Source organism: Myotis lucifugus, unplaced genomic scaffold (assembly GCF_000147115.1).
Source record: "Myotis lucifugus unplaced genomic scaffold, Myoluc2.0 scaffold_6, whole genome shotgun sequence".
Taxonomy (NCBI): domain Eukaryota; kingdom Metazoa; phylum Chordata; class Mammalia; order Chiroptera; family Vespertilionidae; genus Myotis; species Myotis lucifugus.
This window is the reverse complement of record NW_005871054.1, coordinates 15,847,787-15,866,349: the sequence shown is the minus strand read 5'-3', so window position 1 is coordinate 15,866,349 and position 18,563 is coordinate 15,847,787. Positions and strand designations below refer to the sequence as shown.

At 38.9% G+C, this 18,563-nt stretch overlaps 1 protein-coding gene across 1 annotated transcript in view; it reads right to left on the bottom strand.

The window, feature by feature from the left end:
• Positions 1-15,663: 15,663 nt before the first annotated feature.
• The window catches only part of KCNG3 (potassium voltage-gated channel modifier subfamily G member 3), a 35,767-nt gene continuing 32,867 nt past the window's right edge, over positions 15,664-18,563 (bottom strand). The window contains 1 exon segment of the mRNA XM_014448392.2: positions 15,664-17,553. Within this exon segment, the coding sequence (XP_014303878.1) occupies positions 16,908-17,553 (646 nt within the window). The 3' untranslated portion in view covers positions 15,664-16,907.

Genomic DNA, 18,563 nt, shown 5'->3' with positions numbered 1-18,563 from the left:
CTTCAAAGGCTCACTCTGCCTGCAGCAGAGAGCCCGCCTCCTTGGCTGGCACACGAGGCCTTTCCTAATGTGGCCTCTGCACCCCCAAGAGCACCGCTCACACACGCTTCTCTGTGTCCTTGCCCGACCAAGTGCAATGGCCAGAACAAGCCACGTTCTACTGCTCTGGTACTTGCTGAACCCTGTAAGTGTCGCAAATCCCTGTCTGTCCCCCTAAACTGAAATGAAGCATCACCCCGCCAGGATGCCTTCCTTGACGCCTGAGCTAACTGAGGTGAGTGCCCTCTGGGAGTCACAGCAGCCTTTCCTCACCTTTACCCCACCCCTAGACCACTTTCATGTTTTATTACTGTGGGTTTTTTCTCCACCAGGAGCTCCTTAAGGACAGAGTGTGTCTTCCACATGTCTGTCTAGAGCCCCGCGCAGAGAGAAATGAGGCAAGAGGAAGAAAATAAAGCCAAGCGGGGACAGTACCTTGTTACACTGATGGGGGAATATGTGCTTATTTTTCCCTTCCTGTTTTCTATATTCTCCAGTATGTGGACCCCACTATTTTCATACATTTTTAAAACTCGGTTCATTTTCAAGATGTGTCCAGTCTCTCCTACATAACTCTAATAAAAGAATTCACTGCCTCGGTAAAGTCAAGTTCCTCTCTCCTAGACCTCTCTAGCTCCTCAAAACCCCCCACCTCAACCTCCACGAATTCTTCAGAACTTAGCAAAGTAGAAACACTTCCTTCACCACTTTTAGCAGACAGAAGGACCACCCACACACCACAAAATTGCTTGGCCTTGAAAAGGTTACATTGCTCTAGTAGCTGAGTGCCAAACCCATTTTCGGCCAAACATTCGTCAGAACCTCACTGTATTCACAGCCTAACACAAAGGATGAGGTAGATTCGCAGAACCTGCCTAAGACTTAGAGAGCTTGGAGATGATGCAACTTCTGAGTGACAGATCTTTCACCATGTCAACTTGAGACATCAATGAAAGAAGAGGGGGGAGGTTCCTCTGAAAATTCTTCCCATTTTTGGGGTGGTTGTTGTTTACCAAAACATTATCTTCTAGGGTATCGACATTTTCAATCATACACAATGGCTTGTAATTCTTTTAAATTTGTGAAAAACAATCCAACCACATATTATTGTTCAGGCTGACATTTGCTATTATTTTTCCTTAAAAGAAAACAAAAACCTAATGATTAGTTAAAAAAAAAACAAACCCAAAGAAACCCCAGTTGAGAAGCAAACCCTGTGGCTTAGTAATCATCACTCTCGTTAATAGCACATAAGTGTTGCCTGACGAATGGACTCCTATCATAAATGCAATTAACACACAGTTCTTGTGATTCCCCACAGTGTTTAGAATTTGGGCCCAGCTCTGGAAGCGATGACTTTAATAGCAATAAATCAAAGGGAACCTCACCTAGGGCACTTGGGCAGAGTACACTGTTTTCCACCTCAGTCAGCAGAGACCCTCAACTGAAATGTTGGACCCTGGCTCAACAGCTGTCCGAGAAGGTACCTACCTCCTACCCTCAGAAATCCTGGCATCTATGCCGGGAAGGGTGCTTTTCCCAATGAAGCCCATTGTCAGGGTCTACGGAGATCACCAGGACAAGCAGGGTCTCTGCCCTCAGGAAGTCCCTGCCTGAGGCACTGCTGGCCTCCATCCTGGGGATGACTCCACCACTGCTGGTGGTGCCAGAGCAAGGCATTTCTGGCAGCAAGAATGAAACACCATCCAAATTAAAGGGCCACTGAAGTACAAGAATGTCAAATCTGAGCTCACTGCCTACAGGAAGTCAGGGGTGTGGAGAAAGATGAGGGATGAAGGGAAGGAGGGAGGTCACGTGGCCTTTTCACTGAAAACATACCATAAACAGGCAGCCGCATTTAGAATGTATACTTTCCAAGGTTTTGATTTAACTCCACACACATTACGTGCCTGGGAACTTACCTCACAGAGATTATTTATGTTCTTATGACAGAGAAGAGGACTAGTTAAAAGGGAGAAAAAGGGAATGTGAAAACAGGTCAGAGGAAGATGAAATGATTGATTCAAAGCCACGTGACCGTCAGAGGCGCTGTCACAGCCAGGAGACACCTGTTGTGCTTCATCCACCATTAGTTTATTGCAAAGTGAAGTTCTGGCAGAACAAAGGGCAAGTAAGTCCACTAAGAATGAATTACACTAATGAATGAAGTCAACTCAACAGATAGTACTTGTATTTAGTATCAGCTGTAGGTGGTTTGCAAAGTCAAAATTTATTAACTATTCAAATGTCCAAGCTGTACAGATTTTTTCCAGATATACATACAACATATTTATATCATAACAAAGTTAAATTTTTATAAAATATTTCCTTAAGGACTAAAGATGCTAAAAAGCTTCAATCACCAATTAATTAAATATTTGATATACATTTACAGGTACTTTTAAAGATCTGACATAAATACATAAGTCACACAGATGAAAAAGAAGAGCTATGACTCATATGATTGCACTTTTGACCTACCCCATATTAAAGCAGAAAACAAAATTATGCCACATAAATTGAGCTGATTTTAATAACCTTTTTATTAGAAGATAAACCACCATTATGTCCATTTAAATCATCATTCTTAAAAGAGCTACCAAACAATAAAATTATTACCTTAAATCCCAAACTACAGTACAATCTTGACTGTTCTAATTACCTTCCCTATTGGTTGATACAGGACATCTGATCCCTCCATGACATACGCAGTGGCAACTGATGAGGACAATTAGCAGTAGTTTTGTATATACAGTGGAAGTAGTAGAACTGATCATATACACAGTTGAATCACTACTTCCACTGAGAATAGGGTCAATAAAAATAATGGTTAAAAGCATTACACATTTTGTCTACCCAATCACTTGCAATCTTTAGCAGTAAATCCCACACAACGGCATATTATTTGTTCCATAAAATCTTTACATATAGAAAATACTTTCTAGTCCAGGTTCAGATTATTAACAATGAAAAACGTTCATCTTCTTTCTTACCTCCATGCACTATCTGCCCCTCATTCACCAGATACATAGAAAGACGAGTAACTGGACAGACAATTTGACCATAGAATGTTCGCAAAACAGAGACGCTCTATTTTAAGGCAAGTATCTTTATCACATACATACATAGCAATTTCTCCAGTGGTGAACTTTATCACATAACAGTACAAAACTCAACAAAAAAACTGAGGTATAACTTTAGTTAACATAAATACAAATGTCAGAAGTGTTAAGACATTCTCAATATACTTCACATATTTTACCCATAACTAGAGAACTTTTCTCAAAGTTCTTATTATGTCCAGAAATACCCGAGATTCTGTATTCTAAAGATAACACTAGAAATTAAATACTCTAAAATCTGTGCAATAAGGCTCTCCACATAAGGCTAACCTTTGATATAAGGCTATGTCAACTTGGTTCCTGAAAATAGCACAAATGTGTGCAAAATTCAAGCTATTCCGAACTAACGTAAGAGGAGTTAGTCTCATGAGAGATGATGAACTGATAAGTTTATTGAGCAAAATTAAACTTAGGCAATAAGCAAAGTTTAAAATACATCAAATAAAAACGTTTCCTATCATATTTCACCATAAAACTGACCTATTGTGCTATAAACATGGTTGAATATGTAAGGTACTTTTTAGTGTAAAACAGACATACATTTACCTCTACCTAAATAATTTAAGTGGCTTAAATCGATAACTTGGTATGTATAACATATTTAAAAATCTACATTCTATGACCTTTATAAAAGTAGATCTGTTCTTTACTTTCAAGTTAGAGATAGTTTAATAGTTGATCTTTGGATATGTCCACTCAATAGGTATATAAAATGAAAGATAATACAAATCTAAGTCATCACCATTAGGTGCATTAATATGTAAGCCATCATCAGTTTTGGGCCCTGAAAGTGAAAAATTATTGATACTACATAAAGTGGAAAAATATAAACCCCAGATTTCTGCTCTCATCCAGAAACTTATAGTCAATATATATTTTTAATTATTGAATAGTTTGATGCAATGACATTCAGTGAAAAAATTGGATTACTGATTATATTCATGTTAAAAATGTTGTCCTTAAAATGGAGGCAGACAGTATTCATTATGCCTAAATACAAAGGTAAACTAATGACAAGGTAGATTTTTTTTTAAATCTTCACCCAAGGATATGTTTAGAGGGAAAAAGAGGGGGTGGGGGAGAAACATGATGTAGAAGAGAAACATCAATCAGTTGCCTCCCGTGCATGCCCTGTGCCCACCAAGGATCGAACCCACAACCTAGATATGTGCCCTGACTGGGAATGGAATCCGAAACCTTTTGGTGTACGGGATAACACTCTAACCAACTGAGCCAACAAGCCAGGGCTAGATTTTCTTAAGTATGAAAATTACTGCACTCGTTTCCTTTGCCAAACTCCCAGTAACATTAGGAGAAAAAAAAAATCTAATTTTGTTCACCTAATAATTTAATCAAGCACTCTAGAAAACTATTGCTCTGAGGAGAAGTTAAGCAGGAATTTCTCATTAAATTTCCAAATTGAAGCAAAGTAAGGGATTCAAAAAATTAGACTATGTAACTGAATACATTATAACTACAGAGACAAATGATATACAAAATTTGGAAAACTCCAGAGCAAACATTTCGGTAACTTTATTCTTGTGCTTGCACATGATGAAAAGGAATTTAAGGTTGTAGATGGAGAAATGAAAGTTCCCATGAAAACAGCTGCACACAGAATAACCAGAAAGATCCACAACCCAAATTCCACTTCCACGGTGATGTCAGGCATCATGCGCTCGTGGGTTGTGGGAGTTCCTCCTGACTCCTACAGAACAGGCACGGAGCCTGACAAGTTTTCCCTGGCACCAAACTCAGATAGTTGCTCCTTTGCCAAAATGTCCGAATGTACTGGTTAATAGTGGAGGTGGGGAAAGAGGACCTGTAAGAGTAAATACCTGAAGTGCTCCTTCCTTTCAAGGGATCTAGACATCTGTTTATATACTGACCTCACATACCTGCACTTCTAGAGACAGCCACAAATCAGCCACAGCTTCTGCCCACAGAATGAGTCGCTCTTGTGGTGACTGTGACTCATCACAACAGCAGTTGGGTAAAATCAGTTTTCTGCTTTGAGTACACCAGACAAGGCCAAGCACCAAGTACTTGCTTCTGCCTGCTCGTCGTGTCTAATCAGCAAAATGCCACAAACTTAGTGGCCCAGGGTGTGGTTCTGTGCAATGTCTCTGTAGACCACGTTATGGCAGTTCCAACATTTCCTTCTACAGACAACTGCCCTCAACCTCCCCACCTCCAACTCGGGAGATGGTAAGACTAGTCTGGGATTTGAATAGGCCAAGAAGAAGGAGAATCCACCAGTGGATACCAAGACCCTGGAAGAGGTGCAGGCAGCAGAGACGCCCACTGCCAACCCTGAGAGGCAGGAAGAGACCATCAGACCCACAGGCTCAGTCAGGCAGCTGCTGTGCTTTACAATAAACACCCATTGCCTCTGGGGACCTACGTGTTCCCTGTAACAAATGAACCTATAAATACAGTAAGAATGATGTATTTTTTAGTTACTGCTGGCTATACTTTTTTTTTTTCTCAGCAAATTTTATTTTTTAAGGATAACCAACTAGGGTCAGATTTATTTTCAGAATACTTAATAAAAGTATTAAGCAAAAATAAAATAATTATAGACCATTAGGACATTCATTTTAATGAAAAAGTTGCCATAATTTTCATTACTCTAGAAACTTTGGGAATTGGAACCATTTTCCAAGCATTCATTGAATGACTAGTAACGAGGAATCATACTATCCCTAAGAATGGTTGCTATATTACTGAATACACATTTATTTTATATTTGTAACAAAGTATACCACTCTTTGAAACCTTTCATTCCTAATATTTTAGCAAAAAAAATGTAGCATACCCCAAATCTTGGACCATAACTCCTTTAGGCTTGAAGATTATGAACATTTGCATTCAAGCTTATTAACATCCACCCAGCATATTCATGTGATTTATTTAAAATGTAGCCATTAGCCAAGACCTTTGGGGTGGTGGATGGAACGTCGGCCTGCGGACTGAAGGGTCCCGGGTTCGATTCCGGTCAGGGGCAAGTACCTTGGTTGCGGGCACATCCCCAGTGGGGAGTGTGCAGGAGGCGGCTGATCGATGTTTCTAACTCTCTATCTCTCTCCCTTCCTCTCTGTAAAAAATTAATAAAAAATATGTTTTTTAAAAAAATAAATAAATAAAATGTAGCCATTAGCCAAGACCTTTGGGGTATAGGTACAAAATTAAAGAACAGTAAGTATTCAGGCAAACACTATATTAGCAATACTAATCATGAAAAAAATGCCAGTGGGGCTCTATCCATTAGAAGTTAATCAGACTGAAAAACTGGATCTTGCAAGGTGATCTTCTAAGCCATTTGAGGAAGTGTTGTTTATAAATAACACTGGATTTTTCTCCAATTATTTTAACTGACATAATTTCCTGGGGGAATTGCAGAATGATTCCTTTCATGGAGAGGGATTACATAAAAAAAAATCTGGGCTTAGTATTTGTACAAAGCAGCCTCAGGTTAAATCACAGAATGGATCTTCTGCCCAGAACTTAAGGGGTTTTTCAAAGGGCATCTGTCAGGGTGAGACCAGCTGGTGGTCATCTCTGTGCACCCCATAGGGTGCAGCACAGCACTGACCTGTATTAGGTAAAGGCTCCTACTATGTGCACACAAAGGATTTTTTTTCCTATTGCAATACTAGGTTAATCAACTACCAAGTCTTGTTTTTTAAATGAATGGCTTCTTCCCCCAGAAATTCAGTGATACTTGCACTTTCTAGAAAATGCAAACTTTAAAACACTAGGAAACCCAATTCCAGGAAGCTCTGACAGGCCCTGTGTTTCTCCAGTTTTTCTCCCACGGCCATCTCCAAGACAGACAGAGGCAGAGAGCTGTAGGAGCTCGACCGCTGACTGTCCAGGGAGACAGACTGCGTTTCTCCACAGTCTGGCATCCTCCTAGTGCTCCTGGAGCATCTGAGTATGAGAAGCACAAGGTCAGGGAATAAAGAGGAATTAAAATAAACCAACAAATAGAAACAAAGCATCTTATCTCTTTTGTGTCTGTGTGTCTCTGTATCTTTAGGCAAGTGAATACAAACTTAAATGAACTTGGGTTAATGAAGAGGATCCGTTTAATAGTCTTAGAATCCATTAGATGTCTACCAGCTGACAAACTGTAAAAACCAGCAATGAGCACTTCTATGGCTTCGAGCTGATTAGTATCCTGTCTAGATTTAGAAACTCATTTCAACCAAGTTTATTTCTTTTTTTAAAAAAAATATATTTATTGATTTTTTACAGAGAGGAAGGGAGAGGGATAGAGAGTTAGAAACGTCGATGAGAGAGAAGCATCGATCAGCTGCCTCCTGCACACCCCTTACTGGGGATGAGCCTGCAACCAAGGTACATGCCCTTGACTGGAATTGAACCTGGGACCCTTCAGTCCCCAGGCCGATGCTCTATACAGTGAGCCAAACCAGCTAGGGCAACCAAGTTTATTTCCTAACACAACAGTACAACAACTCAACTCACAGAAAAATCTGTCCATCTCTTCATTGAAACATATCATTAGAGTTCAACATCCTTTCATGATGAAAACACTCAACAAACTAGAAATATAAGGAACTTCTTCAACATGACCAAGGGTATCCATGAAAAACCCACAGCTAACCTCATGCTTAATGGTGAAGACTGGAAGTCGTACCCCTAAGATCAGGAATAAGACAAGGATGTCCCCTCTCACCACTTCTATTTGACATTGTACTAGAAGTTCTAGCCAGGGTAATTAGGCAAGGTAAAAAAATAAAAGGGAGGAATAAGTAAAACTATCTCTCTTTGTAGACGATATGACCTTACACATAGAAAACTGTAAAAAATTCTCAAAACTACTTTTAGAGCTAATCAACAAGTTCAACAAGGTCATTGGATACAGGATCAATACACAAATACCTGGTACACTAGCAATAAACAATCTGAAAATAAAATTAAGAAAACAATTCCATTTACAATAGCATAAAAAATTATAAATACTTAAGAATAAATTAAACCCAAGAAGTGAAAGGCTTATACACTGAAAACTATGAAACACTGGAAGAAATTAAAGAAGACTTAAGTAAATGGAAAAACAGTGTGTCCAAGGATTGGAAAGCTTAATGTTGTTAAGATGGTAATACTTCCCTAATTGATCTACAATTGCTATCAAAATTCAAAGTGGCCGAAACCGGTTTGGCTCAGTGGATAGAGCGTCGGCCTGCGGACTGAGGGGTCCCAGGTTCGATTCCGGTCAAGGGCATGTACCTGGGTTGCGGGCACATCCCCCGTGGGAGATGTGCAGGAGGCAGCTGATCGATGTTTCTCTCCCATCGATGTTTCTAACTATCTATCTCCCTCCCTTCCTCTCTGTAAAAAATCAATAAAATATATTTTAAAAAAAAAATTCAAAGTGCCTTTTTCTTGTAGAAATGGACAACCTACCCTAGCTGGTTTGGCTCAGTGAACAGAGCGACAGCCTGCTGACCAAAGGGTCCCAGGTTCCATTCTGGTTAAGGGTACATATCTCGGTTGCAGGCTCCTCCTCAGCCTAGGCCCTGGTCGGGGCTTGTGTAGGTGGCAACCAACTGATGTATTTCTCACACATTGATATTTCTCTCTGTCTTTCCCTCTCTCTTCCACTCTCTCTAAAAATCAATGGAAAAAATCCTCAGATGAGGAGAAAAAAAATAGAAATGAACAACCTGATATAAAAATTCACATAAAAATGCAAGGGACCCAGAATAGTCAAAACAATCTTGTAAAATAAGAGCAACTCACACTTTCTGGACCCCTACCTCACACCATATCACAAACCTGAAAGAGCTAATACTATAAATTCTTTATAAGAAAACAGAGGAGTAAATTTTGAATTTCTTAGATACAACACCAAAAGCACAAGAGAAAAAAATATATTGGACTACATAAAAAAGTAAAACTTGTGTGCTGTAAATGATATAATTAATAAAATGAAAAAATAACCCTCAAACTGAGAGAAAAATATTTGGAAATCATGTATCTGTTATATAAAGCACTCCTAGAATTCAACAATGAAAACACAAATAACCCATTTTTTTTAATTGGCAAAGGATTTGAATAGACATTTTACCCAAAGAGATATACAAATAATCAATAAATACATAAAAAATGTTCAATATCATCAGTCATTAGGAAAATACAAATCAAATGAGATAATACTTCATACCCACTAGGATGGGCATTATACCCCCAAAAAGGAAAAATAAGCATTGGGGAGGGCATGGAGAAACTGAAACCCTCACATACTGCTAATGAGAATGTTATGTGGTTCAGCTACTTTGCAATATGATATGACCTTCCTCAAAAATTAAACTTATTGTTACCAGTAACCTAGTAATTCCATTCCTAGATATATACACAAGAGAATGAAAAACATATGTTCACACAAAAACTTGTATGTGAATGTTTATAGCAGCATTGTTCATAACATCCAAAGAGGGGAAATAACCCAAATGTCCAACAAAAGAGAAATAAACAAAATGTGGTATATCCATACAACAGAATATTATTTAGCAGTAAAATGAATGAAGTACTGATATGTGCTACCATATGGATGAACCCTGAAAACATGTTAAGTGAAAGAAGCCAGACACAAAAGACCATTTGTTTCCATTTATATGCTATGTCTACAGGCAAATCCATAGAGGCAGAAAGTCGATTAGTGGTTACCAGGGTGATGGGTGAGGGGGAAGTAGGGAGTGACTACTAATGAGTATGAGGTACACGAAGCCTTCTGGAGTTAGACGGTGGTGATACCTGCAAAGCTCTGTGTACTAGTACGTACCAAACAACCACAGAATTGTACACTTCAAAATGATAAATGTTATGGTATGTGAATTACATCTCTCTCTTTTAAAAAAAAAATTTTTTTATTGATTTCAGAGAGGAAGGAAGAGAGATAGAAACATCAATGATGAGAGAGAATCACTGATCGGTGGCCTCCTATACGCCCCACACTGGAGATCGAGCCCACAACCTGGGCATGTGCTCTGACCGGGAATCAAACCGTGACCTCCTGGTTCATAGGTCGATGCTCAACCACTGAGCCACACCGGCTAGGCTCTCTCTCTCTTTTTTTTTAAAATGCATTGTTAGGACTGCCTCTTATTTATTTAGTTTCATTTTTTTAACTTCCCTAAATACTAGCAGTCTTCCAAAATAGCCTAAAACTTATCAACAAAATCACAATGCTAACAATTGATTGGTCAATTTAGCTAAATATCCAGTAACTATTTCTCACTCCCTTCCCTAGCCACTCACTTGCCTTTTGGCATGGTGGAGACATACCTAACCTCACTGTGTGGTTTTCAACAGAACAGGATGTGGGTCACTAATATGAGATAAGGAAAAGCAGCAAAGATCTAGAACAGGTAATAGAAAGAAGATATCCATCTACCATCCCCAGCTACCCCTTAGAAAACTTTTGTAAGGACCAGAAAACCACACCTTTTTATTAGCTGAAAAAAGCCTCGTTATTAAGACAAGTGTTATGATAATTTCTCAAATCTGATTTGATACATAGAAGCTTTTCAATAATTTGATCTAAATCTGATCCCCATGCAGGTATGCCCTTCTCAAGAAGACATCTCATTCTTATGTACTTGAAAAATCAAATCTAAAAATCATATACTTTAGGGGATAGTAACACAACAGAAGGATGACTCACAGATTAAAAGGATTCCCTAACTAAGTTCCTGTATTTAAAGTATAATGTTTCCAAACCTTTTTTTTTCATACACGTTTGGAAACCTATTAAAAAGTGGGATGCACCTAATTACTTCTTGCATGCCACATTGTTCCTATCTCTGCCTTGTATTGCAGCACAGAAAAAAATCATAAATTTTAAAATGTTAAGAAAAAGACACAAACATACTTATATTCAATTTCTATCTGACCTTTTAAACTGAGTTGACTGGAAGGTAATAAATGGTGATTTCCCTTAATTACAAGATTATAAGCCATATCTTACCAAGAAGGGGACTATGACCCATTATCCTAACTTTACAACTATACTACTTATATTATTTGTGTGTTTTTTAAAAAAAAACTTCCAAATGGTAAAATTTTCTGACTAAAGATACAGATATTAGACAATTTATCTAGAAATAAAAAAATCTGAACTTTCCATTTCTGTCCTATGAACCAAAACAAACAGCTTTCACATGGCCCTGAAAGCGAAGCCTCACAGTGATTTTATAATGTTGCATTTTACTTCCAAGTGTTTCATATGAAAGAGGAGCAGTGGCTAAACACCTAAGACAAAATAAATATATGCATAGCTACGGACACACACATTTCTCTAGTATCAGAGTTTCAGTAGCTCAGATACTGCTCTCCACTAAGAAGTGAAGGTCTCCTGCCCTCTGTCCATAGAGAAGGAAAGCATGGAAGTCCATCACAGCTGCAAGGTCAAGCTTGTTAACATACGGTGAAAAGCAATATGTAAGCTAAACAAATCCTTTGTAATACAGGAAAAACACCTGTCATTACTTATGCTTCCTTTCTTTAAAATAACAAAGCACTTTATAACAATACCCCCTACAGATGGCTTCTACTGGGTCATGAGCATGGTCACAGAATTATTTCAAAACAAATTAAACCTATGGGAGAAAAAAAACACCTACCTAATACAAAAATTATGGGGAATTTTAGTTTTAGTTTTAATACAAGGTTGCATAAATAAAGCAAGAGCAACACTTCAGATATAAATGACATAGCATTACTTAGTGCTGGTCGGTGAAACCCAAATTCTATTTATTCCCTCTGGCTTCCAGAATCCACTAATGTCATTTATGCTTTCACTGTACTTGGTACAGTATTGATATTTAATATAAATCAAAGGATCCTCACCAAAGTTACTTAAAATTAATTTGCTTAAATTACAGCATAGATGCAGATAATCAAGTTCAAGCCCCTAAATAAATAATAAACTGACAACTGCACTTACACTAATGGTCAAAAGTTGAAGTGCTTATTGGGATACAATTGGAAAAATCTAAATGTTTAGACGTAAGTGGGGAATTGCTAAAAGAAAAAACGTTAGTCACAGAATGGGACAATATAATTGTGCTTGCCGATGGCATTTCCACAAGTCTTTGGAAGGCTCCACAGCATAGAGCAGTAAATCATTAATTTACTTTCAGGGGCAGAACTGATATGCCATGCTCTGAGTGCAGATGGGACTAGAAAGGCAGGAAGCAAAACACCATATGAAACATGCTGAACAAACAGAGAAGTGCATGCATCCTGACCAAAATGGAACTTTTCCAGAACATTCCATTCAAGCTTCAATCCATGTTACTTCCCATTCAGCTATGACATTGCTCAACCTGTACCTTCTAAATACTGCAATGGTAACCAGGAACTGCACTTGTTTGTATATATGTAAATGGGTACATAACTGAGAATTTTTGCAATTTAAAAACTCTACTGAAAATTTGGCTTCCCTACACACTGGTCCCAAGCCCTCCTTCCTGACTTCTAGGGTGTCTAAAAGCAACATTTGCTTTTTATTTGACCTATAACAAGGTGTCCCAAAGAAAATATTTTAAATTGTTAGTCACAGAATAAAAAACAAAAAAAGAAATAAAATAATTCTATATAATAAAAGGCTAATATGCAAATTGTCCCCTCGACTGGGAGTTCAACCTGGAGTTCGACCAGGGGGTGGGGCTGGCTGGCCAACTGCTCATAGCCCCTCCCCCTGGCTGGCCCTGCTCCTGATTCCCTCCCATCAGGGGCGGGGCCAGCTCTCCAACCTCCCGTGGCCCCTCACCCCTGCCAGCCAGGCCCCATCACCAGAGCAGGGCAGGCTGGCCGAACTCCACCCGTGCATGAATTCGTGCACCAGGCCTCTAGTGTGTAATAAAATAAAATAGAAATATGTCCAGAGAGCACTGAACCAAAAGTCTAGAAGCGAGGTTTCTGGGTCCTGCCCTGACATTAGGATGCCAACTCGCCTTAGACTAAGGGGTTTCCCAGGGTGGGGCACTTTCAGTGCTAAAACCAAGAAAGTCGCAGGCAAATAGGGACAAGTTGGTCTCCCTATGGGTGACAATGGCTAAATCACAACCCATTGGGAACACAGTGCCCTCGTTGCTAACATCTGGATGGGACCAGAGGTTTCCAGGGCCCTTCAGTTCTAATTTCCTATGACCCTGAGCACTATTTACACCATATCTGATTGTATTATACATTGTACACCATAAGTGAATAGAGCTTTATGGAGGGTCAGGGGGCTCTGGAAATATTTTGGGAAGTTATGCATTGTCTGGCATTATGTAAGCTTAACAGTAAACAGAGCTACGAGTTTTCAGTTTTCTATTTTTCATTTCTATAGCAAAGAGGAAATAAGCTGCTTCTAGAAAATATCAAGCCAACAAAGAAAATCCTTCCAACACCAACATTCAATTTAATCCATCCTCCCTCACCTCCTAGCTTCCCAGCTCATGGGAGACCTGGGCAAGACATGGGGACAAAAGCTTAAAAACAGGAAATATTACTTTAATTTACTGACAGCCACTGTGAAAGAATATATTTCTACATTTTTAAGAAAGTAAAAACCTACAAAGGTGTGGCCACAAGTAACTGCAAAACCCAAAAGCAAAGCAAATGCAACTGTTTCACCAGCAACCCACAATAACAATAGTCATAAAAGCGAAAGATAAATAAGGCCTTGAATACTTTCAAATGTGTTCTCTAATTTTAGCTTTAATCCTGAAAAAAAATCCTATTTTAGAGAATAAAAAACAAGTCCTACATAAAATCAGAACCATTCCTCTTTCCTCGTTGGGCGTTTTAATTAGGATACTATCTGACTTCTTGCTACTAATAAAGATCCTAAATGAAAGCATTTGTGCCAGGAAGACTGAGTTAGGAAAAATGTCTAAAAGCACAACCAAGAAAGAAGTCCTAGTGAATGATTTTTTAAAGGCAATAACATTTAGGGGAAGTTATTATAAAATGCCTCTGTCCTAAAAAAAATTACAATATCCATTATATATATTACTCATAAGTGAACTACTCTACCATGTCTTGTCATCATTCTTAGTAAATAGGTAGCTGAACTGTTTTAGAATTTTCCCCACATGCTCCTTTATGAGGAGTCTGGCAGCACCAACAAGAGATTTCTTACTGGTTATTTAAGAGCAGCCTCAAGGTCTACGTGTGTATTCTCAAGCACATGCATAGAGGTTTGCTTCTCCTTGCCTCTTCACACAGGAGCTTCTCCCCCCACATCAGTGCACAGTTTCTGCCCAAATCTGTCATAGACACTGCGGGAATATGAAATTGTGTGCAAGAAAGAGGATCCCAGTCCTCAAGACACTTCTAATTTACTTGGGGAAGATAAGACATAGCATTCCCACAACGAGTTCCCTGTGCCAGCAAAATGGACGGCGATCATATCTTAATTAGTAATGTTGGGATGCTGTCATCTGCATATTATTTGTATGGTTCACAAAGCCTTAATCCAAATAGGTAAGGAAAATTAAATCCATGCCATTTATTTCAAATATATTAAAATACAATAAATAACAGAATTTATTTTGAGTAGTGACAAGTAGCATACCACTAGTAGTAGGGAAGATGGAGTGAGATTCTTTTTTTAAAATATATTTTTATTAATTTCAGAGAGGAAGAGAGGGAGAAAGAGAGAAACATCAATGATGAGAGAGAATCATTGATTGACTGCCTCTTGTACTTCCCCTACTGGGGATTGAGCCTGCAACCTGGGCATGTGCCCTGACTGGGATTCAAACCTTGACCTTCTGGTTCATAGGTTGATGCTCAACCACTGAGCCATACTGTCTGGGTGGGGTGAGATTCTTAAAATATTTTTTTTCATTGATTTCAGAGAGGAAGGGAGAGAGATAGAGAGATAGAAACATTAATGATGAGAGAGAATCATTGATTGGATGCCTCCTGTATGCCCCCTACTGGGGGGGGAGGGAGGGCGCAACCCGGGCCTGTGCCCTTGGCAAAAATAGAACCTGGGACCCTTTAGCCCACAGGCTGACACTCTATCCACTGAGCCAAATCGGGTAGGCTGGGTGGGTTGAGATTCTTAATGGCCAAAATATCACATAAACTCAGGAAAGGAAATAGGGGGAAAGGAACAGTTTTGCTATTATTAGCTCAGCAATGGCACTGGCAAAGAAGTGTGGCTTCTCAAAACCCAGAATTTGTTAAAAATAAGCTGCTGGACTCGATTTCTAGAGATCCAGGTGTTAGCCCTAACTCCTTCACAATCATATCCTCTCTTGCCCTGGTTTTCTACCTAAACCAGACAATGGCTGATATTCCTTTAATGAACACTTCTGGTAATCCTTTCTTGGATAAATGTATCAAGATCCCACCCCTCCCAACCCCACCCCCCACCCCCGCCCGCCGACTAAATTACAGTGTACAACATTAAATTATTCAATAATCAATGACTTTAACTTTTTGTGTATATACACTGACTTCTTTATGGCAGCTGGTTAACAAAGCAAAAATCTTAATTCACTTTGCTAGAGTTTAGCACTAAACAGTCATCAGTTTTACATCTAGGCCTAATAATCTAGCCAAATTAATGTGGCATATTATTCAGTATTATTGCAAGAAGCTTTGGTGTGGTCATAATTTATGATGGTGAAGATCAGATCAAATGAGTATGTATTCATTGCTCTCAGCTGGCTTAAAATGGCTTAGCTACACAGCAACCAAGAGTAAGAAAATATTTCATTTCTCTTTTTATGTTAATCCAGTGATAACATCTAAGTATGACTTTGGTATATATAAAAATCCTTTCACCTGGTAAGACTTAAACCCATGTTGTTTAGGTGGGGGGAAAAAAGCAGAAGAAGAAAAATATGGGTTGTAATATCAAACCACTTCTATTATTTCTTATGTGGAAATCTTGTTTGGACATCTGAATGTTAGGACAATTATCACCTAGTAACAGCAATGAATTCAAATACAATAAACTCCAATAAAATACTAAATAATACAAGCTCTCTTCATTCTAAAATACTTGTTTGAGTCCTTTCAGCAAAGAGATAAAAGAAACCTGGAATGAAAAAGTAAGGGCATACTCAAGCTTCCATGAAGCTGCATGATAAAGTGAATAATAGGAACAAAAATAAATCCGAGAATTGAGAAATGCTGGAAAAGTTTTCCAAATACTATTCTTGCTTGTATCTAGCTCCGTCATACAGTTTAAATTCAGCCAAATTTTGTAAGTATTTGTTAAACAGTTCTTGCATGTGACATATGTTTCCAGGATACTTCTGACATTGATATGAGAGATTATAAAACATTTAGAAACGAAAATGTTACTCTCCAACAAAAAACACCATAACTTCCAAGACTCTTCTAAATTCATAAGATAGAAAAACATTTGGACAATAGTAGCTTTCCATTTTAAAATGTTCAAATAATATACTTCAAAACAAAAAAAAAGTGTCATTGTTCAAGGCAAGGAGTAGGAAACAAGTCTAAATAAAATAAGATATTAAAATTAACTCTAGAAATCATTGCTTTTCCTTTGCAGTCTCAATCTTGTTTACTCCATAATAAGTAAATTGCTTTATCCCTTCATCTGGGAAGGATAATTCTTACCCTACCAAGATGATGACAGTACCACACTGCAGTGCTCACCGAGCAAGAAACACATGAATATGAAGTAGCAGTAAGTCTTTCTAACAAACAAGGTGTATGCGAGACTTGATTTGCAATGCATTAATTTAGGAACTCCGTGGAGAGGCTCCTACTATATCTAGCTGATCTAAATTTGAGCTCATGATAACACTGCACAAAGCTATGGTAGATGAAAGTGATAGGCAATGCCAACAGAACAATTCCACTGACAACACAAACTCCTCCAAGAATTCTTCCAGGCATTGTGATAGGATACATATCTCCATAGCCAACTGTAGTCATAGAGATAATCACCCACCAGCAGGCAGCAGGGATGCTGGCGAAGTCCTTGTTGGATGCTTCCAGGTCCAACCCATGTTCAAGAAGCTGAGAAAGTGCACTGAAGATTGCCATGGCAACACAAATGAAGACAAGTAGCATAACCATCTCTCGGTAGCATCGTTTGAGAGTCAAACCCAGTGTCTGAAGACCAATGAAGTGACGGGCAAGCTTAATCACCCAAAAAATCCTCATCATTCTAAGCACCCTCAAGGTGACCCCGGCCCTCTGGAGCTGAGAGTTCTCGCCTGTAAATACTGTCATCAACACGGAGATGTAATACGGCGTGATTGCCAGTAAGTCAATGATGTTCAGGGGTCTCTTGACAAACTCACACTTGTTTTTGGAGATGATGAACCTCACGATGCACTCTGCCGTGAACCAACCTATGCAGATAGCTTCAATTATCCTGTCAAGAGAACAAAAGAAGAATTGATCATTTTATTTTTAAGCATTTGAATAGCTCTTTGAGTTCTTCAGATAGTACTACACTGACATATTAATTCAGTTACTGACTCCAGAAAACATAAAGGACAGCATTACCAACATCATCAGACCCACCAGGACGTAACACAATAACAAATATTACAGTTCAAATGACAATTGAACTTGATAAAGCTCTTATTTATATATTGCATGTAATACCACTGCATTGTTTTTCGCTTGTCACTAATACTTAAAATCTCTTACTTGGCGGATTGAAAATGAACTTGGACTCAGCTAGCCACAATACGAAATGTGATGTCAGTTATGAGATAGGTCAGAGAACTCTGCTCCTATAGAGCAGACACACCCGGGTTTTCAATCATGCATTTCTCGGTAAATTAGAGTGAACTCAGGATCATCTCCTAAAATGTGACTCTGCCTTCTTTTCTGGCTTTGTGTGGGAGACACTGAAGCTGAGCCTGCTTCTGGGGCTTTGCAGGAAGGAGTGCCAGCAGCCTCCCCAGCACAGAGCCACCATCCATGCCGAGTGTCGCAGTGGGAAAGGGGCTGAGGACTCCTGCACTGGAGCCAAACCATCACTGGGGTTTTCCCAAAGACCCAACTGGTTTGTTTGTTTTTTATAGCTATTTTGTGCAACAGACATTTTAAAAATATAAGGCCACATTTTAGCCAGAGCAGCATTTCCCAACCTTTCCACATCACTGCACACACTAAACCGAAGATAATAGTATTTACACAACATAGTGGCATCAAGGGGTTCTATTCTTGAAGCGGAAGCCACCAGCCTGGGGGCTCTGGCCACTCTCGCCCCTGACCACAGTCACCAAGGCTGAGAAAATGAAATCTCAGCACACCGGTCAGGAAGCCTAGATCCAGAATGAGAGGTAATTCGGAGGTAATTTTTAATTAAATTGCATTTTTAGATTCTAATTAAAAGTTACAATTATTACACCATCATTCATTTTCCTTCAC